General features: G+C 49.5%; 3 protein-coding genes across 3 annotated transcripts; 2 read left to right on the forward strand and 1 right to left on the reverse strand.

Annotated features, from left to right (window-relative positions):
* Positions 1-941: 941 nt before the first annotated feature.
* GGS22DRAFT_185069 (uncharacterized protein) lies at positions 942-16,001 on the forward strand (the record flags this gene model as incomplete). Its single annotated transcript, XM_047964267.1, has 6 exons — positions 942-1,936; positions 1,991-5,097; positions 5,147-7,257; positions 7,321-7,391; positions 7,471-15,784; positions 15,867-16,001. The coding sequence occupies 6 exons, from the start codon at positions 942-944 to the stop codon at positions 15,999-16,001; spliced, it is 14,733 nt and encodes a 4,910-aa protein (XP_047821525.1).
* Positions 16,002-18,465: 2,464 nt separating this feature from the next.
* GGS22DRAFT_87901 (elastinolytic metallo proteinase Mep) lies at positions 18,466-21,257 on the forward strand. Its single transcript, XM_047968323.1, has 7 exons — positions 18,466-19,063; positions 19,125-19,516; positions 19,571-19,695; positions 19,796-20,221; positions 20,318-20,735; positions 20,796-20,885; positions 20,941-21,257. The coding sequence occupies exons 1-7, from the start codon at positions 18,707-18,709 to the stop codon at positions 21,035-21,037; spliced, it is 1,905 nt and encodes a 634-aa protein (XP_047821526.1). The 5' UTR covers positions 18,466-18,706; the 3' UTR covers positions 21,038-21,257.
* A 12-nt stretch (positions 21,258-21,269) lies between these two features.
* GGS22DRAFT_154035 (nagb/rpia/CoA transferase-like protein) lies at positions 21,270-23,506 on the reverse strand. The gene is made up of 2 exons (XM_047959961.1): positions 22,120-23,506; positions 21,270-21,996 (listed from the first exon to the last, which is right to left on the reverse strand). The coding sequence occupies exons 1-2, from the start codon at positions 23,449-23,451 to the stop codon at positions 21,619-21,621; spliced, it is 1,710 nt and encodes a 569-aa protein (XP_047821527.1). The 5' UTR covers positions 23,452-23,506; the 3' UTR covers positions 21,270-21,618.
* Positions 23,507-23,585: the final 79 nt, after the last annotated feature.

Below are 23,585 nucleotides of genomic sequence, written 5' to 3' on the forward strand. Positions count from 1 at the left end.
TCGTTTAGCGTTTCTGTTAGTCAATCACCTAAGCAGAAAGTAAACGTAATAGAATTGGGACGTTTGTCGCCAACCAAGAGTCGAGGGGAAGAAAAAGCCTCACAGTAACAAAAACGACTCAAGCTTCGCACCAAATTCTAGCGACCTCTTCTCGATTTGGTATTCTGCCTACCTACCTAGTAGTTTGATTAATCTGGTTATACATACCTAGTAGTCGCTACTATTGACGTACCTTTGTACTGTGGCTTAAGCTGTCCGGACTCGCAAAGAGGAATCATTAAACAATTTGAAACATTAGGCGTCAAGCCTCCTCCCGGGCGGCTGCGGTTGGCGAGATAGGTACTTCCCTGGCTGCCTGGCGCTGTATAGCCTACATAGCGCCGCGCTGTTCCTGCCGCGCGGGGACAGCCACAAAAGCCACTTAACGGCCCGTTCTCCTTCTCCCTGCTAGCTTTGCGCCACCCGACCTCAAATAAGCTCGACTAGAGCTCAAGTACCGAGGTACCTGAGAGATCTCAAGTTTGTAAGTTTAAGCTCGACCACTCATCACGGATCACTATATGCCTTCAGATCGAAACCAGATGCGTCTGTTGTTTCTGCTATATCCAGCTGCTGCTGCTTGTTACTCGGGCTAACGCTGATTTAGACTCTGCGACAATTGTTTGTTGCCTGTTGCTCAATGTACCTAAACCCATGATAGGTTGTCGATGTTAAACAACGTTGAACGACATCGTCATATAAAAGATTCCAAGCTATCTTCCAACTCATGACCCCAAGTCATAGTCTTCTCACGTCCGTCCGTGGAACTTGTGTCATAGTATGATATGCTTACGCGCGAGCAAGGATAAGAGATCTTTGATTTGTTGCCTTTTCCCTTTCCCTTTCCCTTTCCCTTTCCCTTTGTCTCCCATTCTTGTGAATAGCTTCGTCTACATTTCTCGATGGAGCTAGCAACAGACTTGAGGGGACTATCGATCCTCAACCCTTCCCCCGAACTTCTTCGGGGACCGGCACTCTTGCATGATTTGGTGGCGCTGTCGAGTAACGATGGTGCGCCGGCGGTAGATTACCGCTCAGATGTCGGCGATAGATCATCCCTCTCTTATTCTGAGTTGCATACCGCCGCAGCGGCCTTAGCTGCGCGTATATCCGATATCCTGTACTCTTTACCTCCGCCAGACGCCGGCGAGAGTCTCGTCATTCCCATTCTTCTGCCGCAGTCACCTGCTCTCTATATTGGTCTCCTCGCGATTTTAAAGGCCGGCGCCGCCTTTTGCCCCCTAAGCCTCAACACCCCCCATGACCGTCTCAGGTTCATATTGAAGGATATCCGTGCGAAAATCGTCATAACTGACCTTCAATCTGAGTCGAAACTGCCGGTAGATGGGGATGCGTATAGAATTCTGGTAATCGACAAACCGCCGGATGATTCAATACGTGAAGAGGCCCGGTCGACTTTTGACACAATACCCGAAGCCGAAGATCTAGCATATGTTATGTATACGTCCGGTTCGACGGGTTTGCCCAAGGGTGTCGGCGTCTCTCATATCGCTGTCACGCAGAGCTTGCTCGCTCACGACCGCCACATCCCGGCGTTTGCCCGGTTCCTTCAATTCGCGGCGCCTACCTTCGACGTGTCCGTGTTTGAGATCTTCTTCCCCCTCTTTCGCGGTCGCACCCTCGTGTGTTGCGACCGCGCAGATATGCTGACAGACCTCCCTCGTATTTTAAGGGAAATGCAAATAGATGCTTGCGAGCTGACACCTTCAGTTGCCGGCAGTCTTCTGAAAAAGAGAAGTAACGCGCCAAGCTTGCGGCTGTTGCTGACAATCGGCGAGATGCTTACTGAACCCGTTATTCGGGAATTCGGGGGCGATGAGAATCAAGAAAGCTTGCTCTGGGGGATGTATGGCCCTACGGAAGCAACCATTCACTGGTAAGCTTGACTTGTCTCTCTTAGCCTCGATGTTATGCTCATGTGAGACCTTAGCACGCTACAGCCTTCGTTCTTAAAAACGTTTACCATAAATAATATCGGGGTCCCTCTCGGCACTGTCTCGGCCTTCATAATAGACGCAGATACGACCGATTTCCGAGTGCTTCCTATCGAGCATTCCGGAGAGCTTGCCGTCGGGGGCCTGCAGATTGCCTCGGGCTACATCAATCGACCAAAGCAGACATCGGCAGCTTTCGTCGATACACGATGGGGCCGAATCTATAGAACTGGTGACAAGGCCAGGATGTTACAAGACGGCACTATCGAATGTCTCGGAAGAATAGGGGGTGGACAAGTAAAGCTAAACGGGCAGAGGATAGAACTGGGAGAGGTTGAGCATGCCCTTCTACGCACGCCGGGATGCCACAGTGCTTTCGCCACTGTTATTGCCAATGTTTTGGTGGCTTTTGCGGCAGTCGAAGAAAGCTCTGAAGCTGCGAGAATTCGTTTGACAATCCTTTCCCAATGCAGGTCTTGGTTGCCGGCATTTATGATCCCTGCTGATGTCAAGATAATGAATCATTTCCCTCTGTTACCTTCAGGTAAAGTTGATAAGAAAACGTTGATCGAGTATTATGAGGCGGTGGCTACTCATGATCCGGATGCGGAGGAGATGTTCCACGATTCTCTAGAGGTTCAACTATGCGAGATTGCTGGGGCGATTCTCGGACGACCTGTCGCTCCGTCAACTCGTCTACCCTCCTTAGGTTTAGATTCGTTGTCGGCGATTGAATATGCATCAATGATTCGAGCCGTCGGAGTTGCTGTCAGCCCCGCCGATATTTTGGATTCGTTGACTGTTCGAGAGCTGTCGCGCCTCATCGGCGGCCGGCGCGATGTGACGAATGCGCTTAGTTCGGATGAAGGCTCCCTAGCTTTGGATCATCCAGAGCGACATTTGAATCTCTTAACAGACGACTGCGTGATGCGGTCACATCTGGATGACGTCGAGCGCGTGGAAACGTGCAGCCCTCTTCAGGAAGCAATGGTTGCGGAAACCCTAAAAGATGCGAGATTATATATCAATCAAACGGAACTTCGCTTCCCAAGCCATCTCGCTATCGAATCGATTAAGTCCTGGTTCCTGGCTCTGGCCCAACGCAACGAAATTCTACGTACCGGGTTCTCGCATCTAAATAATAAACTCTACCAAGTAATCTGGAAACAGCTTAGGGAAGATCAAGTTGACGTTCTCGATCACGCTCGCCCTTTTCAATGTGTCGAAGTCGAACATTTTCTCCGTCATCCGTTCAAGCTTGATATTATTCCCGGCAAATCCGTAACGGACTACCACACTGTAATGATGACCGTCCACCATTCGATATATGACGGATGGACTATAGACATGCTAATCGAAGATCTTTCGTTGTTGGCACGCGGCCGGCTACCGATCGACAGGCCTCAGTTTAGACAGGTATCCTGTTATTTCACTGCAGTCCCGGAAACCGACATGATGAACGCTAGAGAATTTTGGGCGGAGCATCTCCGCGGACACACCCCTCCAGCTCTGCCTAACTTTAGAACTACAGCTGTGCTAGAATCTCAGATTAGAACAGTGCGCAGGGAGATCGGGTTGAACCCTGCGGTGGCGCGGGATTTCGCTCTGGGAGCGACCATCGGTCCTCAGGTCCTATTCCAAGCCTGCCTAATGTGGCTTTGGGGGGCGGTTTGTGGCGCCGATGATGTGACGATCGGTTCCGTATCATCCGGCCGCACTCTTCCAATAGCTGGCATCGAGAAGGTGATGGGACCTTGCGTGACTACGCTTCCCTTAAGAATTATTCCCAGTAGATACACCACCATTACCGAGCTCTTGCAGGGGATTCACGCCATCAACCGGGAGACCCTTAGATATGGCAGTCTTCCTCTTGCGGAAATCAAGCGGGCAGCTGGAATCCCTCTCTCTCAGAAACCATTTGACATCATATTCGCTTATCAGGAATCCCTTGTTAGCCGCAGACAGGGCGATAATATCGTTTACGAGAGTTCACATCAAGACGCGGTAGAAGCCAAGCTCCTTATTGAGATTTTGCCGTTAGAAAGCCATTATTCGTGCCAGATCACGTGGCACTCGGACGCCTTTTCGGAGCTACAGGTAGACAACTTATTTCGACACCTAAACTATCTAGTCAATTACTTTACCACAAACTACAATGAGCCGCTGGGAGGTATCTCGCGAAGCTTTCCGCCTGAAAGACTATCTATTTACAACGAGAAGCCGAAGCGCCTCAAGCTGCTACGGAGCTTATCAGGGCTCGTAGAGAGATCGGCCTCGACGTTTCCAACTCACGATGCTCTATGTTTCACATCTACCATCGGCGTTTCTGGTATAGAGGCGCGCGTCTTGACATATGAAGAGTTGAACTCCCAAGCAAACCGGATAGCTAGATACCTTCGAGGATCCGGGGTAGTCGGCGGTGGGGTGATCGCGCTCGTAATGGAGAAGTCGATATTGATGTATTGCACTATACTCGGGATCTTGAAATCCGGTTGCGCATATCTTCCCATACTTCCCAGCACCCCACTTCACAGGATACGACTGATTCTCGAGCAGGCTCGAACTAGAATTTGTCTCATCGATAGATCTTCTCCTCTGCAGCCAGTTGAGAACGCTCCGTGCTCGATCATCGATGTCTCTTGCTTGTCGTTTGCCAAATATTCCGACTCCAACTTTGAAATTCCCGAGAACGTGTCCGACCTCGCCTATGTCATTTACACCAGCGGAACTACGGGCGCCCCGAAAGGGGTCTCGGTTACGAATGCGAACATATTGAGCAATATCGAAGTCCTATCCCGGATCTATCCTCACGAACCTTCCGACCGGATGCTACAAGCTTGTTCTCAAGCCTTCGACATGTCCGTATTCGAAATATTCTTCTCGTGGGGGACCGGCATGTGCCTATGCTCTGCTGCCGACGATGCCCTGTTTGGGGATCTCGAAAACATTATACGAGCGCTTCGCGTAACCCATCTTGGCGTGACGGTTACCGTCGCCTCGCTGCTAGAACCAGGTCGAGTGCCTAGCGTCAAGTTCTTAGTCGCAGCCGGTGAGCCGATGACCGACAAGGTGTTGGAAACATGGGCGGATCAACTCTGGCAAGGTGTGTCATTACCGGGCCCTGCTTGCTAACTTTATACTGACGGGTTTAGGGTACGGTCCTTCGGAGACCACAAATATATGCACCGTAAGGAAAGTATCGCGAGGAGATTCGTCGCAGTATTTAGGATGGTCTTTCGAAAATACTTCAACTTTCGTTTTCTCGCTAGGCACGGAAGAACTAGTCCCTCTCGGCTGTGTAGGTGAGCTATGTTTTGGGGGCGATCAGGTGGCCGCAGGCTACTTGGAGATGCCCGAACTGACGGCGGCGAAGTTCTTTGACCACCGTGAGTATGGTCGCTTATATCGATCCGGAGATCTTGGACGCATGCTTCCCGACGGCTCTTTAATCATTCTCGGACGGATAGATAGCCAGGTAAAACTCCGTGGACTCAGGATCGAGCTTCAAGAGATACAAGCAATCACCCTAAGGAGTGGATTTGCAAGCTCTTGCACAAACGTGCTTGTCACCGTTAGGCATACTTCGTCTCAACAATTGGCACTGTTCTATGTTCCTGCAGGCTACGAATCTACTAGATTTAGTTTCTTACCCATCACGGACTCAACAAAACAGGGAATTGCCATGATACGTCAGGAACTAGGAGCTATCCTACCAGGTTACATGGTGCCGTCCTTCGTTTTTCCTATATCCGCCTTGCCATTGACATCGTCCGGAAAGGTCGATCATAACCTGCTAAGCCGTGCTGTCAATGATCTCACCGATAGAATTTTGAGTTCATATAGTTCCACTCAAGATCTTGATGATAACTCCGCAGAATGGACCGAGACCGAGACTTTGATATCGGAAGTCATTTCGGAAACGCTTACTATCGACAGAAAGGCGATCAGCCGTTGGATTTCGTTCGCTACCCTCGGCATAGATTCTATATCTGCGATGTCCCTAGCTCGAAGACTCCAAGTGGTATTTCAGAAGCGAATTTCTTTGCCCGTTATTTTATCAAACCCAAGCGTTGGCAGGCTTGCTTCGGTCATTAGTAAGGCTCCATCTCCCATAGTGGTTCATCCTAAAGAGAGAAGTTGTATCCTCCCAGAGTGGTTAGTTGAGGCGACCCGAAGCCGCTTCACTAATCGGGGATTTAAGGACGTGGAAAATGTCCTTCCATGTACTCCGTTGCAGGAAGCCATGTTATCGTCCATATCTCCATCCAAGGTAGGATCTTATTGCAACCAGATGCTTTTCCGACTCGGGTTGCCGTCCCAAACTATGAGAAAGCACTGGGACATGATGTTTCAGCGACATGGAATACTACGAACGTGCTTTGTTACAACCGAGACTCCCCAACACCCGGTAGTTCAAGTAGTCTTGAAATCCTACTTGTCTACTTGGGAGACAATCAAGGTAGACAAGGACCATTTACAAGAACATATTCTTAGGCACGGAAGCTCCCTTCCGTCTGCGCTCGACTCAGACCAGCCTCCCGTGTCGCTCGCGTTTTTTGTCCTAGAAGACGGCACCGAATTTTTATCTTTCGTTTGTCATCACGCCGTTTATGACGGTGTTTCAATAAGATACCTACTCTCAGAAGTTGAGGCGATATCTCGCGACGAGCAGCTACCGACTCCTTTATCGTTCGAGCCGTTCCTCAGAGAAACCCTCTCTCTCCCTATTGGGGCAGATAGTTTCTGGGCAAACCACTTCACTTCTTTTTCTCCCTCCCACTTTGACGAATTGCCACTCCAAAGCGACACCGAATCGAATGTAGTGTCCGGAAGCGCTTCTGGCAACTCGTTTTCCATCGTTTCGAGACGACTCCGAGATCTAGGCATGTCACTGTTGCCATTATGCCAAGCGACTTGGTCTATCACATTATCTTTGTTACAGGACAATAACGACGTCTGCTTTGGAAACGTTGTGAGTGGACGCTCTACTGATTTAGACCATATCGATACCCTGGTGGCGCCATGCTTTAACACCATACCTATCCGAATAAAACTTTCCGGTATGAAACTTCTACATCAGGTTATGAAAAAGTTTCAACAGCTCAATACCGATATCATGCCATATCAATTTACTAGTCTACGAAGGATACAATCACAACTTCCGGTATCGCGACTTTTTGACACCGTACTCCTTCTTCAACCACAGTCCCAGCCCCTGGACGAAAATATATGGTGCCTAGTACAGGAAAACGGCGCAATGGATGTAAGTTATGACCGCCTAGTTAGAGCAAATCCTTCCTTGAACTCTTGACTAAGCTCATTATAGGTACCTCTTGTGTGCGAGATCATCCCTCTACCGGAACAAGATGTCCTAACATTACAATTACATCGAGATCCGTGAGCTCTAAGCCCTACCTACTTTGAAACCCTTCTTGTGTTTCATAAATACTCGTGCTTACATATATACCTTGAATAGATCGATATTTACCCACCAAACATTGATACGTATTTTAGATATATTTCGGTTCGTTTTCGATGCTTGCTTAGAACACCCATCTTCGCACCTATTCACAGTACCAAAACTACCTGCTCGATGGCAGCACGACATCGCTCAAATATCTCTAACGCACGAAACGCCCCAAACGGATGCCTATGCTGCGATACAAGAACAGTCGAAAAGCAACCATGGCTGGACCCAAACTGAGACGAGAATTCGTTCTGTATTATCTAGGTTAGTCAAGACTCCGGAAGACGAAATAAGACGTCACACGTCGATATATCGCTATGGCCTGGATAGTATTGGGGCTGTCCAGTTAGCCAATCTTCTCCGCCGAGAGTCGTTTTCCGTTTCGGCAGTAGACGTAATCGAAAACCCGACATGCGCCGGCATCGCTTCTCGTATGACGAGTAAAGGAAATGACACACAGCGTTTCGTTTATAACTTTGATGCTTTCCAGGATGCCGTTACGGGCGATATGAACAATATCCCTAAGTCAACTAAACGTTATGAAGCGTTGCTACCATGCACGCCGACTCAACAAGGCATGATTTCGCAATTCCTTAGCTCTAAGGGAGCGCATTATTTTAATTTCTTAAGTGTAACCTTGAAGCCTGATCTTGACCCTCAGCAAGTTGTTAGCGCATGGGTTCGTCTTGCAAGCCGCCACCACATACTCCGTACTGGATTCATAACGGTCAACCATCAGGATACCTCTTACGCAATGATAGTTTACCCCAACGCGGACTTTGCGACCCCAGTATCGATTCTTTATCAGCCTAATGCGTTCAATGATTCCGAGTGGCGCGCAGAGGCTACTTCGGGGGCATTGGATGCTCTCTCGAACCCTCCCTGGCAAGTAGTTATTGTCGACCACATGCATAGCCCGTCAACGATGCATATTGCGATGCATCATGCGTTATATGACGAGAGGTCTCTGCAGAGGTTGCTATGGGAGCTAACAGGTGTCCTTTCTGGCAATATAGAAGAGGAGGAGCCCTCACCAATTCGACCGGCCCTCTCTGCGTGTCTCGACCCCGTACATTCCCAGCCCACTTCGGAAGCCTTTTGGAAAGGGAAAGCTGAGGATCTCGTAATTAACAAATTCCCACCGATGACGCCGTTTTATGTTACCGACCGGGTTGAGTCTACTGTATCTAAGACGTGCGATTCATCTTCCGAAAATCTTCGTCACAATGCTGCCAAAGCTGGTGTCACCATTCGAGCCGCCTTGCAGGCAGCCTGGACCCGTGTACTGTCTGCTTATCTCGGAGAAGTCTGTATTTGCTTTGGAATCGTTCTAAACGGGCGAAATACAAAGGAAGAGCAGGACGTAATATTCCCGATGGTGACAACTTTGCCTATTCTCGCGTGTAACTCGAACTCAAACAGCGAGCTTCTCGAATACATGATGCGATACAACACGGATATGCGCCGATACGAACGGACTCCCCTTCCCAAAGTGCAGCGATGGCTCAATCGGCCTAACGTCCAGCTTTTTGACACGATTATAGGTTACCAGACTGAAGATGTATTGAAAAATAATTTTCCGTGGGAGACGCTATACGAGACTGCATCACTCGAGTACGTGGCCGCTCTGGAAATCGTCGAGACGATATCAGACAGGCTACGACTAAATTTAACGTACGACTCCCGGGTATTGCCACCAGAACAGGCACGTATTCTTCTACAACAGTTCGACGCGGTGTTTCTCGACCTCCTAGCAAATCCTCGAGGCTGCGCTGACGAGCTTCCTCACCGCGTGCCCGACCTCTTCTCTATTCTCCCCGCGCGCTGCCCGGAACTTCCGTCTTCCGCAGAACTCCTTCATCAGCTTGTGGAACAGACTGCCCGACGCATACCTTCTGCGACCGCTCTAGAGTTCGTCGAGGGTTTAGGCAGCCCGATCCGTCGACGATCCTGGACCTATTGCGAATTGAACGAGATGGGCAACCGTGTGGCCAACATGCTTTTGCGTCACGAAACGCCGCCGGGAAGCATCGTCGCGACGTGCTTCGACAAGTGTCCGGAGGCTTACTTTTCGATTCTCGGAATTCTTAAAGCGGGGTGCGGATTTCTATCCCTTGATCCTGGCGCCCCGGCGTCCCGGCTCGAGTTTATCCTAGGTGACTCGGCAGCTACGTGTTTGCTAATTGGGCCGGGGCTAAGCGATTCTTTACGACTAAATACGACTACGCCAACATATATCATTAATGAGCGTGGGCTCTCGGATTTCCCGGCTTCGTACCAGGGCACGTCCCAGATATCTTCGTCGGATACGTGTTACTGTCTTTATACGAGCGGTACGACTGGCACCCCGAAGGGTTGCCTGATCAGCCACGATAATGCCGTTCAGGCCATGCTTGCCTTTGAACAGCTTTTTTCAGGGCATTGGGACGCGCGCTCAAGATGGTTACAGTTCGCTTCGTTTCATTTTGACGTGTCGGTATTAGAGCAGTATTGGTCGTGGTTTGTCGGTATCACTCTCGTTGCGGCGCCGAAGGATCTTATGCTTAGCGACATAATAGCGACCATATCAATTTTGGAAATCACCCACATCGACCTTACCCCGAGCCTCGCGAGACTCGTTCACCCTGAAGAGGTCCCAAGCCTATGCAGGGGTGTATTTATTACCGGAGGAGAACAGCTTCGTCAAGAGATCTTACAAGTGTGGGGGCCCAAGAAGGTCATCTATAATGCATATGGTCCCACAGAGGCCACGATCGGAGTCACGATGTTCCAAAGAGTACCCGCGAATGGAAGATCGACAAACATTGGAACTCAATTTCCTAACGTAGGCACGTATGTATTAGAACCCGGTACCGAAACCCCGATCCTTAGAGGTGGTGTTGGGGAGCTGTGTGTGTCTGGGAGATTGGTTGGTAAAGGATACCTGAACAGAAAAGACCTTACCAAGGAGCGTTTTCCAGTTCTGGGGAAGTATAAAGACCGCGTATACCGCACGGGAGACCTTGTCCGTGTCCTTCATAATGGCTCATTTGATTTCTTAGGTCGCGCCGACGACCAAGTCAAGCTACGCGGCCAGAGGCTCGAGATCGGCGAGATAAACCACGCTATCAAAACTGATCTCTCTAACCGGTTGGCGGATGTAGCTACTTTCGTTACGAGGCACCTTGGACAGGAGAGAGACCTCCTTGTTTCGTTCTTAGCCCCTATCGACTGTCCACCCGGGCCCCTGGGTCTGTATATTTGCTCTGACCATCATTCCCTTGAAATATCCCGGGCGGCACTCGAAGCGTGTAGAGGCCGCCTTCCCGGGTACATGGTCCCCTCCTATGTCCTATGCGTGCCATTCATCCCTCTGTCAGCAAATAATAAAGCAGACATCAAGCGTCTGAAATCTCTCTTTGCCGAATTACCCCACAACCGTTTACGGAGTCTTACAGCGGGTTCCACCACGTCCCACAGAGCACTCGACGAGAAGGAATGTCTAATATCGTTAGCGATCTCGAATATTACGGGAATCGGAGATACGGAAATCCTCCCTTCGTCATCAATTTTCGAACTCGGAATTGACTCGATAAATGTGGCGCGTTTAGCCTTCATCTTGCAATCTAAGGGCTTCGCCCGCGCGAGCGCTTCCCTCATTTTACGCTGTCCCCAAATAGACCGTCTCTCTCAAGCTCTACAAAAGTCTCACCCTATATCCGTCAATAGACAGGCCCTACAAGTCGATCAGTCAATTCGCGCATATTACCATAGGCATATCGGCATGGCTTGTAGGATGCTAGGGATAAACAAGGCGGATGTGGATTATATAGCACCGTGTACACCTCTTCAGGAGGGGATGGTCACGAGATCGAGAACGGCTGAGGATCGGTCGATTTATTTCAATCAATTCCAGATCGAGCTAGACACGAATGTATCTATAGGGGACCTCAAGCGATGCTGGGATAACATATTCGAAGAATGCGCTATATTGAGAACAGCTTTTCTCCCGACTGCTGACGGTTATATTCAAGTAGCCGCCAAGCGAAAGGCAATCCCTTGGTTTGAGATTAGCGTAGGAGGAAAGGGGATCGAAGACTTCGCATTACGACGCCGGGAACTTTGGGTTATCTCAAATCAAAACATCTTACGGAATTCTGTTGAAATCGATCACTTCGAGTACCATGGAAGACAAATCCTTCTACTCCGGCTCTTCCATGCTGTTTACGACGGTCATAGCTTCGAGCTTTTACTTCGAATAATCAGCTCTAAATATCGCAAGGAACTTCCTACCCGCGCCCCCAAATTCCTTGACGTGCTATCCCGCGGACCACTACTCAGGCATGGCCAATATAGAACGTTCTGGGAGGACGTTTTCAGGGATCATATATTCCGGCCACTACCAACCCTAGGAACCAAGCTCGGTGCGTCAGATGTCTCTATTTCTCGGGTCTTTCGCGTACGCGGCCTAGAAGCTCGACGTATAGCTCTTAGAGTAACACACCAAACCATGCTGCAGGCTGCGTGGCTAGTTACGTTGAGTCAGCGCATCGGGTTTGTTCCGACTATCGGCGTCGTCTTCTCTGGGAGGTCTCTAGTTCTTGAAGGTATCGAAGATGTGATTGGCCCCGTTTTTAACACGCTCCCCTTTCAAATACATTCCGGGTATACTACATGGGTATCGCTTGTTCGGGGTATACAGGAGTACAACGCTTCTGTTCTCGAGTGTGTGCATACGCCGCTTCGGGATATTCAGAAATGGTGCTCGAATGGCCAGCCTTTATTTGACACCCTCTTGGCCTTCGATCGGGAAGACGTATTCCCGAGAGAAGAAGCGCCGTTATGGACATCCGTTCGTTCAACGGGATCACTAGACTACCCCCTCGCGCTTGAGATGGTTCTATCGCGAGACTTATCTCTGGCGGTTAACGCCGCCGCGAAGAGCAGTGTTGCTACCGAGGACGCAGTTCGTCTATTATTAGACGAGCTGGGCCGGACCTTAGGAGATCTCGCTAGCTCGAATAACGATACGCTGCTTCCCAGCGGTCCTATATCAACGAATTACTCGGTGGCCTTTCAGGAAGAATATCACGCGAAAGATTTACACATTTTAAACGCGTCGACTGTGGATAGAATGGAATTTTTCCGAGATGACAAAGCGCGAAAGGTTCGACGCGAGGTCGCTTACTTAGCTGACTTGGCTGACGAGGACATCCTTGAGAACACGAGCCTCCTCGAGCTAGGTTTTGATAGCATCGACGCCATCAAACTCGCCACGAGGCTCAAGAGACTTGAACTTCACATCACGGTTGGCGAGATTATGAAAAGCCCAAGCATACGCAGCATTGTCCAGTCATGTCGTGCTGCCGATTCCAACGGTACCGATGATCAAGATGGAATGATTCGTCTAATGAGCTCGACCACCTCTTTAAGGGAATACCTGGTACGAGATGGCCGGAACCTTCACGATGTTGTAGCCATCTTACCGCCGACGCCGCTACAGGACTCTATGGTCGCGGATATGCTCTTATCTAGCTTCCATCGTTACTTCAACCATGACGTCCTAGAGATCTCTCCAAGCGTAGACGTTGATCGGCTAAGGTCAGCCTGGGCTATCGTTTATGCCAACTCCCCGATCCTACGCACTTCGTTCGCTGTCGTCGATGATCCGAGCAGTAAAACCGCATTCTGTCAGATCGTCCGAGAAGAACCCCTCGAGGTTGATTCGGCCGTGAAGCTTACCAGCCTAGACGACATTCCAATGGTTATCGGCAAGGCCCGAGATAGAGCAGCGGTGGCCGATGGATCATCAGGTTTATTCCAACTAACGCTTGTGAAAACGCCGGCGAATCGCTATTTAGTCATATCCGTTGCCCATGCTCTATACGATGGGTGGTCGCTTGAATTGCTCCATGATGATGTGCTAGCCGCATATGAAGGCCGTTATTGTGCTCGAAGAGGATACGAGCCGTACCTTTCCCACCTCCTTTTCAGTTCTACAACAGCTGGCGAGAGCTTTTGGGCTGACTATCTAGATGGTGTCCATCCAACATTACTTCAGCTAGCTACGAGACCGCTCAAAAACCGCGATCCAATTATATATCGGTCGGAATTAGTGTCGGCGTTAAACCCTCTTGATTTGAAAGCGCTATGCCAAAGATATCGCGTCACTCCTCAGGTCTTGGCTCAAGGATGCTGGGCACCGGTGCTTGCTTCAATTACCGAGTCTCTCGATGTTGTATTTGGTGTAGTCCTGTCAGGAAGGGACACGGACGAAGCTCAAGGTCTACTTTTTCCGACCATGAATACCGTACCATTGCGGGTCGTCCTTCACGGAACAGTCACCGAATATTTCAACTATTTACAAGCTACCATGTCGGACATCATAGGCTTCCAACACTTTCCATTGCGCGAAGTGCAAAAGATGGCTAATTCTACGGGGGGGCCGCTATTCAATAGTCTTTTCCTCTTGCAGAACGTCAAGAAACCTAGCGTCAGAGCCGATCCCCCCATTTACAAATCTGTTTATACGTCATCAGCTGTGGAATACCCTTTATGCATCGAATTGGAAATCTCGGAAACCACGGTTCTATGGCGCGTAGCCAGTGACGAACGTTACGCATCACTTAGCGACGCTCAACAAATCCTAAAGGATATCGACCAGATCATATGTTACTTTTCTGAAAACCATGCAGATATCCTTGAGTTTGACCAGGCTTCCGAGCAGGTATCTGTCTGTGGTCTCAAGTATTTTAATTTGACCAACATCGTCGACAATAAAGTGGGAGTAGCGCCAACGGATGCCCCGTCGTTCGACCCCCACTCTCTCAGCTTAGAGTCGCCTGTACTTGATATCTTATCGGAGCTATCAGGAGTAGACAAAGACAACATCGACTCCAATCATTCCATCTATCACCTTGGTCTCGATTCTATAAGTGCTATCAAGGCATCATCTATGCTTCGAAAACGCGGTCTCGAGATATCCGTACGGGATATGCTAAAAGCAGCGTCGATTCGCGAAATTGTGAACAAGAGAACCGGACGCGCCCATAGCGCTGTAGTTTCCCCCCAAGATGCGCCTCTGCAGTTAGATAAGCTCTTTGGTTTGGCTGAAATGAAGAGAATGCTCGAGGCTGCCGGGGTGGGTCAAGACGAAGTAGAGTCTGTCCTACCAGCCCTACCGGTGCAAGTACATATGTTAAGCACTTGGCAAAATACAGACGGACTTCTCTTCTTCCCACAGTTTAAGTACCGTATGACTGGCAAAATAAACTATGAGATAGTCACGAATGCTTGGTCTAAACTAGTGGCCGAGAATCCACTACTTAGAGCGCACTTTGCTGCTACCAAGTCGGAAGAAATCCCCTTTGTCCAAATCATAAAGAAATCGAGGCCGATAGATTCTACACGGCAGATTTCGCCGGAGCCTAAGCAAACTAAATGGACCTACAAGGACGCCGCGACGCCTTTCATCTCTATCTGCATTGATAATTCGCACCTAGAAGGAACATATCTATATCTTCGCATCCACCATGCCTTATACGACGGTATCAGCCTCTCTTCAATAATAAGTCGCTTCTCAGAATTGTGCGACAATATTACGGCTCCGTCTCCTGAACCTTGCTATGCCAGGTGGTATGATTTCGTCTCGAACCATTATTCACCTAAGGTCCGGCGACAAAGACAAGATTTCTGGTCTTCCTATCTTCGATCTATAAACCTGGTGCATCTATCAGCTCTACTAGGGCCAATAACAGCTGGCCAAAGGCTTCAGCAAGTTAGACAGCTGAGGCGCGGCGCCAAAAAGGGCGTATCTAATCTCAAGGCAAAATGTTCGACCTACGGAATAACACTACAGGCACTCTTCTTTGCAGCATATTCCAAGACGCTGGCAGGTTTGCATCGCTCCAACGAGTTAAGCGAGCTCAACCAGGACGTCGTATTTGGCATATATCTTGCAAATCGAACGAGCTTTAGTGGTCTCGAAGAAGCTGCCTTTCCAACGTTAAATATTCTACCTCTGCTAGTCAGAAAACCACTAGCTCGATCGGTTGTCGGATTGGCCATTGATGTTCAGAAGGATATCCTCGAAATTGGCAAATTTGAGAATGCTAGCGTAGGCCTATGGGAAATATACGATCAAACCAGGATTCAAATTGAGAGTTCCGTTAACTTTCTCCCTGCTTTGGAGGATTCGATAACCGCATACACGAACCGCAATGTTACAATGACAGAGACGACTGGTCAGCCAGAACCGGCCCCTGACAGCAACAAACCACTACAGAGCCTTGCACAGCCGAGTGCGGGCTTTACGTTGCAGAATAAAGTGAGGAAGGCGTTTCTAGTGAGTAGTTCTTGATATTTGCTATTATTAATAATAATAACAATTCGTAATATTGTTGTGCTGACCGGAGACTCGTCAACAGCATACGATAGACGTCGAAGTAGCAATTAGTGGCGATGCCATGGATATCGGTGTCTTTTGCCCACCTTCCTTCTCGGAATCTGATGCCGCGGGCTTGATCGACGATCTCGTCATCGCACTAGAGGCCGTATATTAGGCATCAGTAAACGAAATCACACGGTGGTCGAGACGACCAGAGTAGATTCCCTCCCGACGCCGCGATGCTAGCAATGCGGAGATCACAAATATTATAATAGGCTAGAGCCCACTATACCTACTTACGCCAATACGCCCGAGCAATGTTCTTTGGCAGAAACGCGTACGTAGTCATTGAATTTACACGATTTCGGTTACAAGCTTTTGTAACTCTCATATACCTACCTAGGTAATCTTCGGATCTAGTATAAGTCTCCATTGCTCCCCATAAACACCATACCTAGTACTGTCACTAGTTGTATGCCTACGATTTGGCAACTTCTCGCTAGAATCAGGCCGCCCATAGTATATGAAGGACGCTTTCTAGGAATAGATGGTCCGTGATTATTACGAGAAAAAAATATACCAATATAGGAGCCATTTCGTCCTGTTGGCAATCTACCTAGCTAATGCCTACGAGGTAGGTATGTACCTACCGAGGTAATTAGCATTTACGAACTTGCCAAGTTAACTCCTGGGCGTTATAACATGCTAGAACTAAGCAGATGAGGCAGTTGCAAGATGTCGGATGGTGCCGCCATATACAGGATGTGCCTAGGTTGGCAATGCGATACCTACCATACAGGTACTTAGGCACTAGGGACAAAAATACAAGATGTTGCGAAGTGGGGAAGAGCTCAACGCGAGCGTCGGTGAAAGAGGTCGATTTTCTCCAAGGACTCCGGGTTAGCTCAGCTTGCCCAGGACTCAAGTTGAGAGCAGAAGCCGTGCCTTGATAATGCTGACGTGAATGTTCACTACCTAGATAGAGATCTATATGTATGCCAAGATTACGATATCGGGGATTAAACTGCCTAGGTACCTACTAGACCCGGGAGGCGCACCGGTAACAGTGGTATGTTACCCGGCAGCCTCTCAAACTACCCAGGTACGCAGCAGTGGGTTAGTGGCACAGCTGCTACAACGAATCATAACCGTGCAACGTTGGAGTCTAGGACTACAATTACATATCTACCTAAGTATCTACCTACCTATTAGTAGATAGTAAGTAGGCAGGTAAGCAGTAAGTTGATTCGCGGGCATTTTTATGCGCCGCTATCCGGGGAAATAAGGTAATAGCTATGCGGAGAATCAGGGCTCCAGGGCTGTTCGTACCGCCCAGGATCGCCCCTAGGATACCTAGCTGGGTAGGTATGTTATGCGCCGCCATGGATGCATTTGTGACTTCGCTATAGGTGGCATGTGACCAAACCCGCAGAAAACACGAAATTCTTGGACGATTAGGTAGAGTTAACTAGGTAGGTAGGTAGGTAGGTAGGTTGACTGCTAGCTGACAGACAGATAATTGCTTCGTATCTTATTCGAGCTTTGGGTCAATCTTGATACCACGGTTCAAGCTTCGGTTGGCTTACTTCTCTAGGAAGGTCTGCGAGATGAGAGAATCAAGGCCGGGCCAATCCCAAAGCTTCAGGGTCGTATCGACCACATATTTAAGCGCGACTATCCCATAGCCAAGACTCGCTATAATATATTGATCTCTTAACAATATGCGTTAATGTCGAGAGTTACCTCCCAGCTAGGCAACGCATGTTCCATCTGCCGGGCTGAGTTTTCCTTATCTTGACAAGCCGTATGTACATACCTACATACCTACGAGGCGCCATTGTGCTTCCTTGTCTGCCAAGCTGGAGATTGCGACATTGGCACAGCGAAGGGTCAGCCGATGCGCCAAGGCCGGCCTCTCAGAATACCAGGAGATTTATGGACTAGGCCTTGACAAGAATGTGCCATGGTCAAGAGGTCTGCTCAAGACATCGTGAACAGAATAGACATTCTCAAATTGGCAGCCGGTTCGTCCCATGTTCAAGTTCCAACCGTATTAACGTATTGACGACCGTAGAGTTAGATTGCCTAGGCCTCTGCAGCCAGATACCGAATAATTTGCCATGGGAATTTCGCAGAGCCGTCTGCATCCCACTCGTCGCGCCTCAGCAACCCCAATTACGCTGATTCTCGGCATCTACCTATCTAGACAAATTTCAACGATGAGCCCGTCTCGGGAATAGGAGAGGTCCTACCATTATTGCCAAACCTATATCGAGTAAAATCCGTACCTAAGCACCGAAACTCTTCTGCAAGGTCTGCCGCAGCATAGAATTGAAGCTTCCCAATACACCAATCCGGCGCTATTTCGTCCCACTCGTCTCTCCGATGGCTTGGCATGCCAGCAAGCCGGTCTACCGCGTCTAGGGACCTGCTCCGAACGTCATAGGCCCCTGTCAAGACGTGCGGTATGTCGCTGCAACCGATAATCACTTTCCTTTCGTGAACTCGTATCGGGCAGGGGGGAGGTTATCAAGCTTCTCGTGCATCGCTGCCAATGGCATCAGGACAAGCATAGTAGAGGTAGGTACCTAGAAGACATTCTTTAGCAGCAGAGCTTGCGCGAAGAAGTCGCCCGAGTGATGGCACACGACCGCGGTCAGCGGGGCAAGGCGAGGCTTGCTCGACCCCAACCCTGCCGATAAGCACCATGTCTATCGATGATCACGAACCTCCTCCAAAGAGGAAGCTCGGTGATGATGAGTGTCGAGGTCCAAGCCGAATTTCAGGCTTCGCGAGCTATATAAGGTTCGACGCCGGGCTGTCGTAGAATCACCGACAAGCTCAAGCGTCTCAAGCCATCTCTGCTGCTCCCTCTTCGCCATGATGAGATCTCTGCTACTGCTCGGCCTTCTCGGCGCGTCACTCCCCGCGCACGCCCACCCTGCCCAGCCCTACAAGGCCGGGCTCCGACGTCGGACGGTAGACCTCAACTCATTCCGCCTCAAAGAGACGGCTGAATACAGCAACAAGACGGCGACGAGCTCTAACAAAGCTGCCAGCCTTCTCAAACGCGATTCGTACGTCGACACCGCGACCGAGCTTGTAAAGAGTATCGCCCCGGGCGCTACTTTCCGCCTGGTCGACGACCACTACGTCGGCAACAACGGCATAGCGCATGTCAACTTCAAGCAGACCGCGCATGGTTTGGACATTGATAATGCTGACTTCAACGTCAACGTGAGTCTCCATAGCGATTCACCACGCGGGAAATTTACTATCTGGTACTAACCTTCATTAGATCGCCTCCGACGGCACCGTTTTCTCATACGGTAACTCATTTTTCACGGGATCTATTCCCGAAGAGAGCCCACTGAAGAAGCGAGCTTTCTCGGAACCCACGCAGGCGCTCGCGGGAGCCACCAAGGTTCTCGAGTTGCCGGTGACCGGAGAAGCTTCCGCGGAGGCCGCTGAGGGAACCGAGATTTACACCCTCAAGGGGACTTCGGGTGCTCAGAAAGACCCCGAGGCTCGCCTGGTCTACTTTGTCAAGTCCGATGGCAGCCTAGCCTTGACGTGGAGGGTAGAGACGGATATCCTCGACAACTGGCTATTGTCGTACGTTGATGCGAACACCAACGAGGAAGTTCATGGTGTGGTCGACTATGTTGCCGAAGCTTCGTACCTTGTCTAGTAAGTGAAGTTGGTTCCCCCCAACTAAGCTATTGTCCCCTAATGTTCGACTAGTCCGTGGGGAGTAAATGACCCTGACGTGGGCTCTCGCAAGGTTGTAACAGACCCGTGGGACCTGAAGACGTCCGAGTTCACGTGGCTATCGGACGGAAAGACCAACTATACGACAACTCGCGGAAGTAAGTCAATACCCAAATTAGCAACCTCCTTGTTCGTGTAGGCGGTCTATGCATGGACTTTTAGGGGGAGACGGTGACTAACATTGAAACTTATCGACAGACAACGGTATCGCGCAGACCAACCCTGACGGAGGTTCGGATTACCTTAACAACTACCGCCCGACAAGCTCGTCTCTTAAGTTCGAATACAAGTGGGATGCGACATTAACTCCGCCTTCAACCTACGCGGATGCTTCAGTCGCCCAACTCTTTTATACAGCGAACACCTACCATGACCTGTTGTACGACCTCGGCTTCACTGAGGCGGCAGGCAACTTCGAGTCGAACAATAACGGACAAGGCGGCAAGGGCAACGACTTCGTCATTCTCAACTCGCAAGACGGCTCCGGCACCAACAATGCCAACTTCGCCACGCCCCCCGACGGACAAAACGGACGTATGAGGATGTACATCTGGACTCAGTCAACCCCCTACAGGGATTGTGCCTTCGAAGCTGGTGTGATCATCCACGAATACAGCCACGGATGTAAGTAGCCAACGTATTTGCCAATCTCGCCTGGGCATCAGTAGAGAGCTTGAGCGTCAGAGGGCCGATCTAGCTAACCTTCTCTTCTGGTAACAGTGTCTAACCGTCTAACCGGCGGCCCCGCCAACTCCAATTGTCTGAACGCGCTCGAGTCCGGCGGTATGGGCGAGGGCTGGGGTGACTTCTTCGCAACAGCCATCCGCCTACAGCCTGGCGACACCCGAACAACCGATTACAGTCTAGGCGCCTGGGTCTACAACAAACCCGAAGGCATCCGAAACTACTTGTACTCGACCAACCTCAATACCAACCCGTACCAGTACACGACGCTCAACACGTACAACGAGGTACACGATATCGGTGAGGTGTGGGCCACGATCCTATACGAAGTCCTATGGAACCTCATCGACAAGCACGGCAAGAACGACGGTGCCAAGCCCGAGTTCGACAGCAAAGGCGTCCCGACCGACGGAAAATACCTGACCCTCAAGCTTGTGGTTGATGCTATGGCCATGTAAGTGATCCAGATCACGTTGACTCGGGAATAGGTAGAGACTAACATTATATCTCCCAGCCAACCATGCAACCCCAACTTCATCCAGGGACGTGATGCCATTATCGACGCCGACCAGGCATTGACCGGCGGCGAAAATGTCTGCGAGCTGTAAGTAACTCTCCTCCCACCTAGGCCGCGCTGTAACTAACAATCCAATTTTTAGCTGGACTGCCTTCGCTAAGAGGGGTCTTGGTCAAGGTGCCGCATACTCGAGCAGCAGACGCACGGGAAGCAACACAATCCCGAGCGGAGTCTGCTAAGTGTGCTGTAAGCCAGACTATATGTATAATATTTACACGATAAAATAGTTTTCAGTCTCTTGGTTTATATGGAGGTTCTGGTTTTAATGGTAGCTTTTGCGGAAAAGAATATCAAGTCTTTTCCAAGATTAAAGTTCATCATGCCTTAACCAATTGCAAGAACCAAGAAGAACTTTATAATATAGTTAATATGAACGCCATCAAATGAACTTTTCTCGTCATGGAAAAAAAAGTAATTCGACTAGAAGAATTATTCAAATACTTAGGTGTAGGTACCTAGTAGATATAATAAATGTCTGCTAGCAATACGAAGCGGGCAGAGCTTATACTTGTAATGTCGATAACGTCCAGCAAGGTACTCAATTTTCGACACCAAATCCAGCTCGATCTAATTTGCCCTTGCCAGTTGCCTAATATAGATAGTAGTCGTCGTAAGCCGATATGCGTTTAAGATACCATCCTCTTGCTGTATAAGTAGCATGTGATACATGCCAGACAAATAGAGCATCGATGTCCAAACTATGCCATAAAATACACGAATTACGTGAGAGTTTGACGTAGCCATCCTCCATCTCATCAGACTAAAGATTCTTAAAGAATCTGTCCATCTCGTCGCCAATCCAACTCGATCTCTTAGCAATATCTTGGACAGACCAAAGCCCTTCATCGGTGAGGTATCCGTGTATAAAGTGAGCAGGAACCCATTCAAAATACGTGTTGCGTACTTGGATATTTCGCGTTGCGTTGCTCTGAGTATCAGTCAGGACGTCTTCTATAACTTCAAAACTTTTAGCGTCCTTCCTCCAAGCTTGCGTCACCTCCGCTGGGTCGTTGTCTTCTACCGTGTGCTCCTCCGCCAGGCCTGGACAGGCTATCTTCTCGGTTTCGCTTAGTATTACTACTTTTGCATTGGGGGCGACATGCCTTTGGCTTAGAACAACGGGCAACGATCCGATTTTCTAATTGTATTGTTAGTGTCTAGATAAAATTCGCAATGGAAATCACTGTAGGGTCCCTCACAAACCATTGTGGGGCAAAGAGGGAAAGTATGAGTAGCAGAATAGAGAAATACATCGACTCACATTGCTGACATCGCCTGTAGCACTGATGCGATCGGCACCGAGCACAACGACATCAACTGCGTCGGCCGCCAGAGCCATCGAAGCGTCTGTATATAGCGTCACAGTAAAGTCTATGGATTCGTCACGAAGTTTGAGTAACTTTGAGGCCAGGGCCACACCTTCGCAGAGGGGTCTTGATTCCAAGATACGAAGGTCGAGCGAGACACCCAAGTTGGCAGCGGCCTGTAATAGACATGCCGATATTGTAGAGCTCGAGGATAGGGTTAGGACGCGGATCGTCTTCTTCGGCTCTGTAGTTTTGATGACATTCTGACGGAGATAGTTGATAAATGTATCGCGGATATAGTCGGTCGTGGACTTACGCCGGGTCAGCTGGTCATCAATAGATTCGATCATCTGCCGGAGCTTTTCTGGTGGCGGAATATCTTGATTAATCACGGCCTCGATCTGATCGAGGGCTTTGACGATGGCAGTTGTAATTGCGGCGCCCATACTCTCGCGGGCCTTGCAAATATGCCACGCGGCCATCCGAACATTCGCCCACCAGGTATCATCGATAACGTCGGGTTTCATTTCCAAGATCAGAGTTTTTAGGATAGAAAGTGCTTTTTCGGCGAGCTGCCTAGCGCCACTTTCGTGATCGTCCCGTAGCCTCTGTAAGCCGAATGTGAAGGCCTTACCCGCGTGGCGTCCTAGATCATACTCGGGCCATACCCTACGCAGGCTATTTACGAGTTTTGGCACGCCACCAAATTCGTCCGATTCCCTTACTTGTAAAGGGTCAAACCATTGAAATCCATCGTGCTCCCAGTCGATTGTGATTCCATCTTCACCTTTGCCTCCTTCGATCTTTTCTTTAAGGCGGAAGCCGAAGGGGTTAATAGTCCACTCACGACCGATAGATTCATCGATAAAGGTGTAAGGCTTGCCAACTCGAAGAAGTTCGATCGAAGAGAGAGTGAGACCAGTCTCCTCGTTGATCTCCCGCAACGCTGTAGCATATGGGCTTGCGTCGTTCTTTTCGACACTACCAGATATAGGCGCCAGTTTATGTTGGTAGGTGCTAACCTTTCCACTACGTCTGAACAGGGCGACTTGAACTGGCTTGTCAAGACCGTCGGGGATTTTGAAGAGAAATGACCCGGCGACAGATCGCCTCTTCAGCCTATCTTTTCCGTTCGTTGCATCATTTGAATCCATGCTGCGATTCCGGCGAAACAAATATTTGGAGTGGATTGAAGGAAATCGTATTAAAGAGCGCCGAGGAAAGATTGCAGATGGGACACTACAAAAGAGTGTGCCATGATACATTCCAGAGTGGTGGCAAATCATACGCCTACTAATGAGTTGGTGGTATGTTTGATTCGTGATAGAGATAAATTGTGATAGATCGTGATGAAGACATGCCATAATATTTTATTGGGGGTAGGTACTGGTACCTACTAAGTACTTCCTAACTACACCTA

This window comes from Annulohypoxylon maeteangense (genome assembly GCF_022496945.1).
Source record: "Annulohypoxylon maeteangense strain CBS 123835 unplaced genomic scaffold GGS22scaffold_3, whole genome shotgun sequence".
NCBI lineage: Eukaryota > Fungi > Ascomycota > Sordariomycetes > Xylariales > Hypoxylaceae > Annulohypoxylon > Annulohypoxylon maeteangense.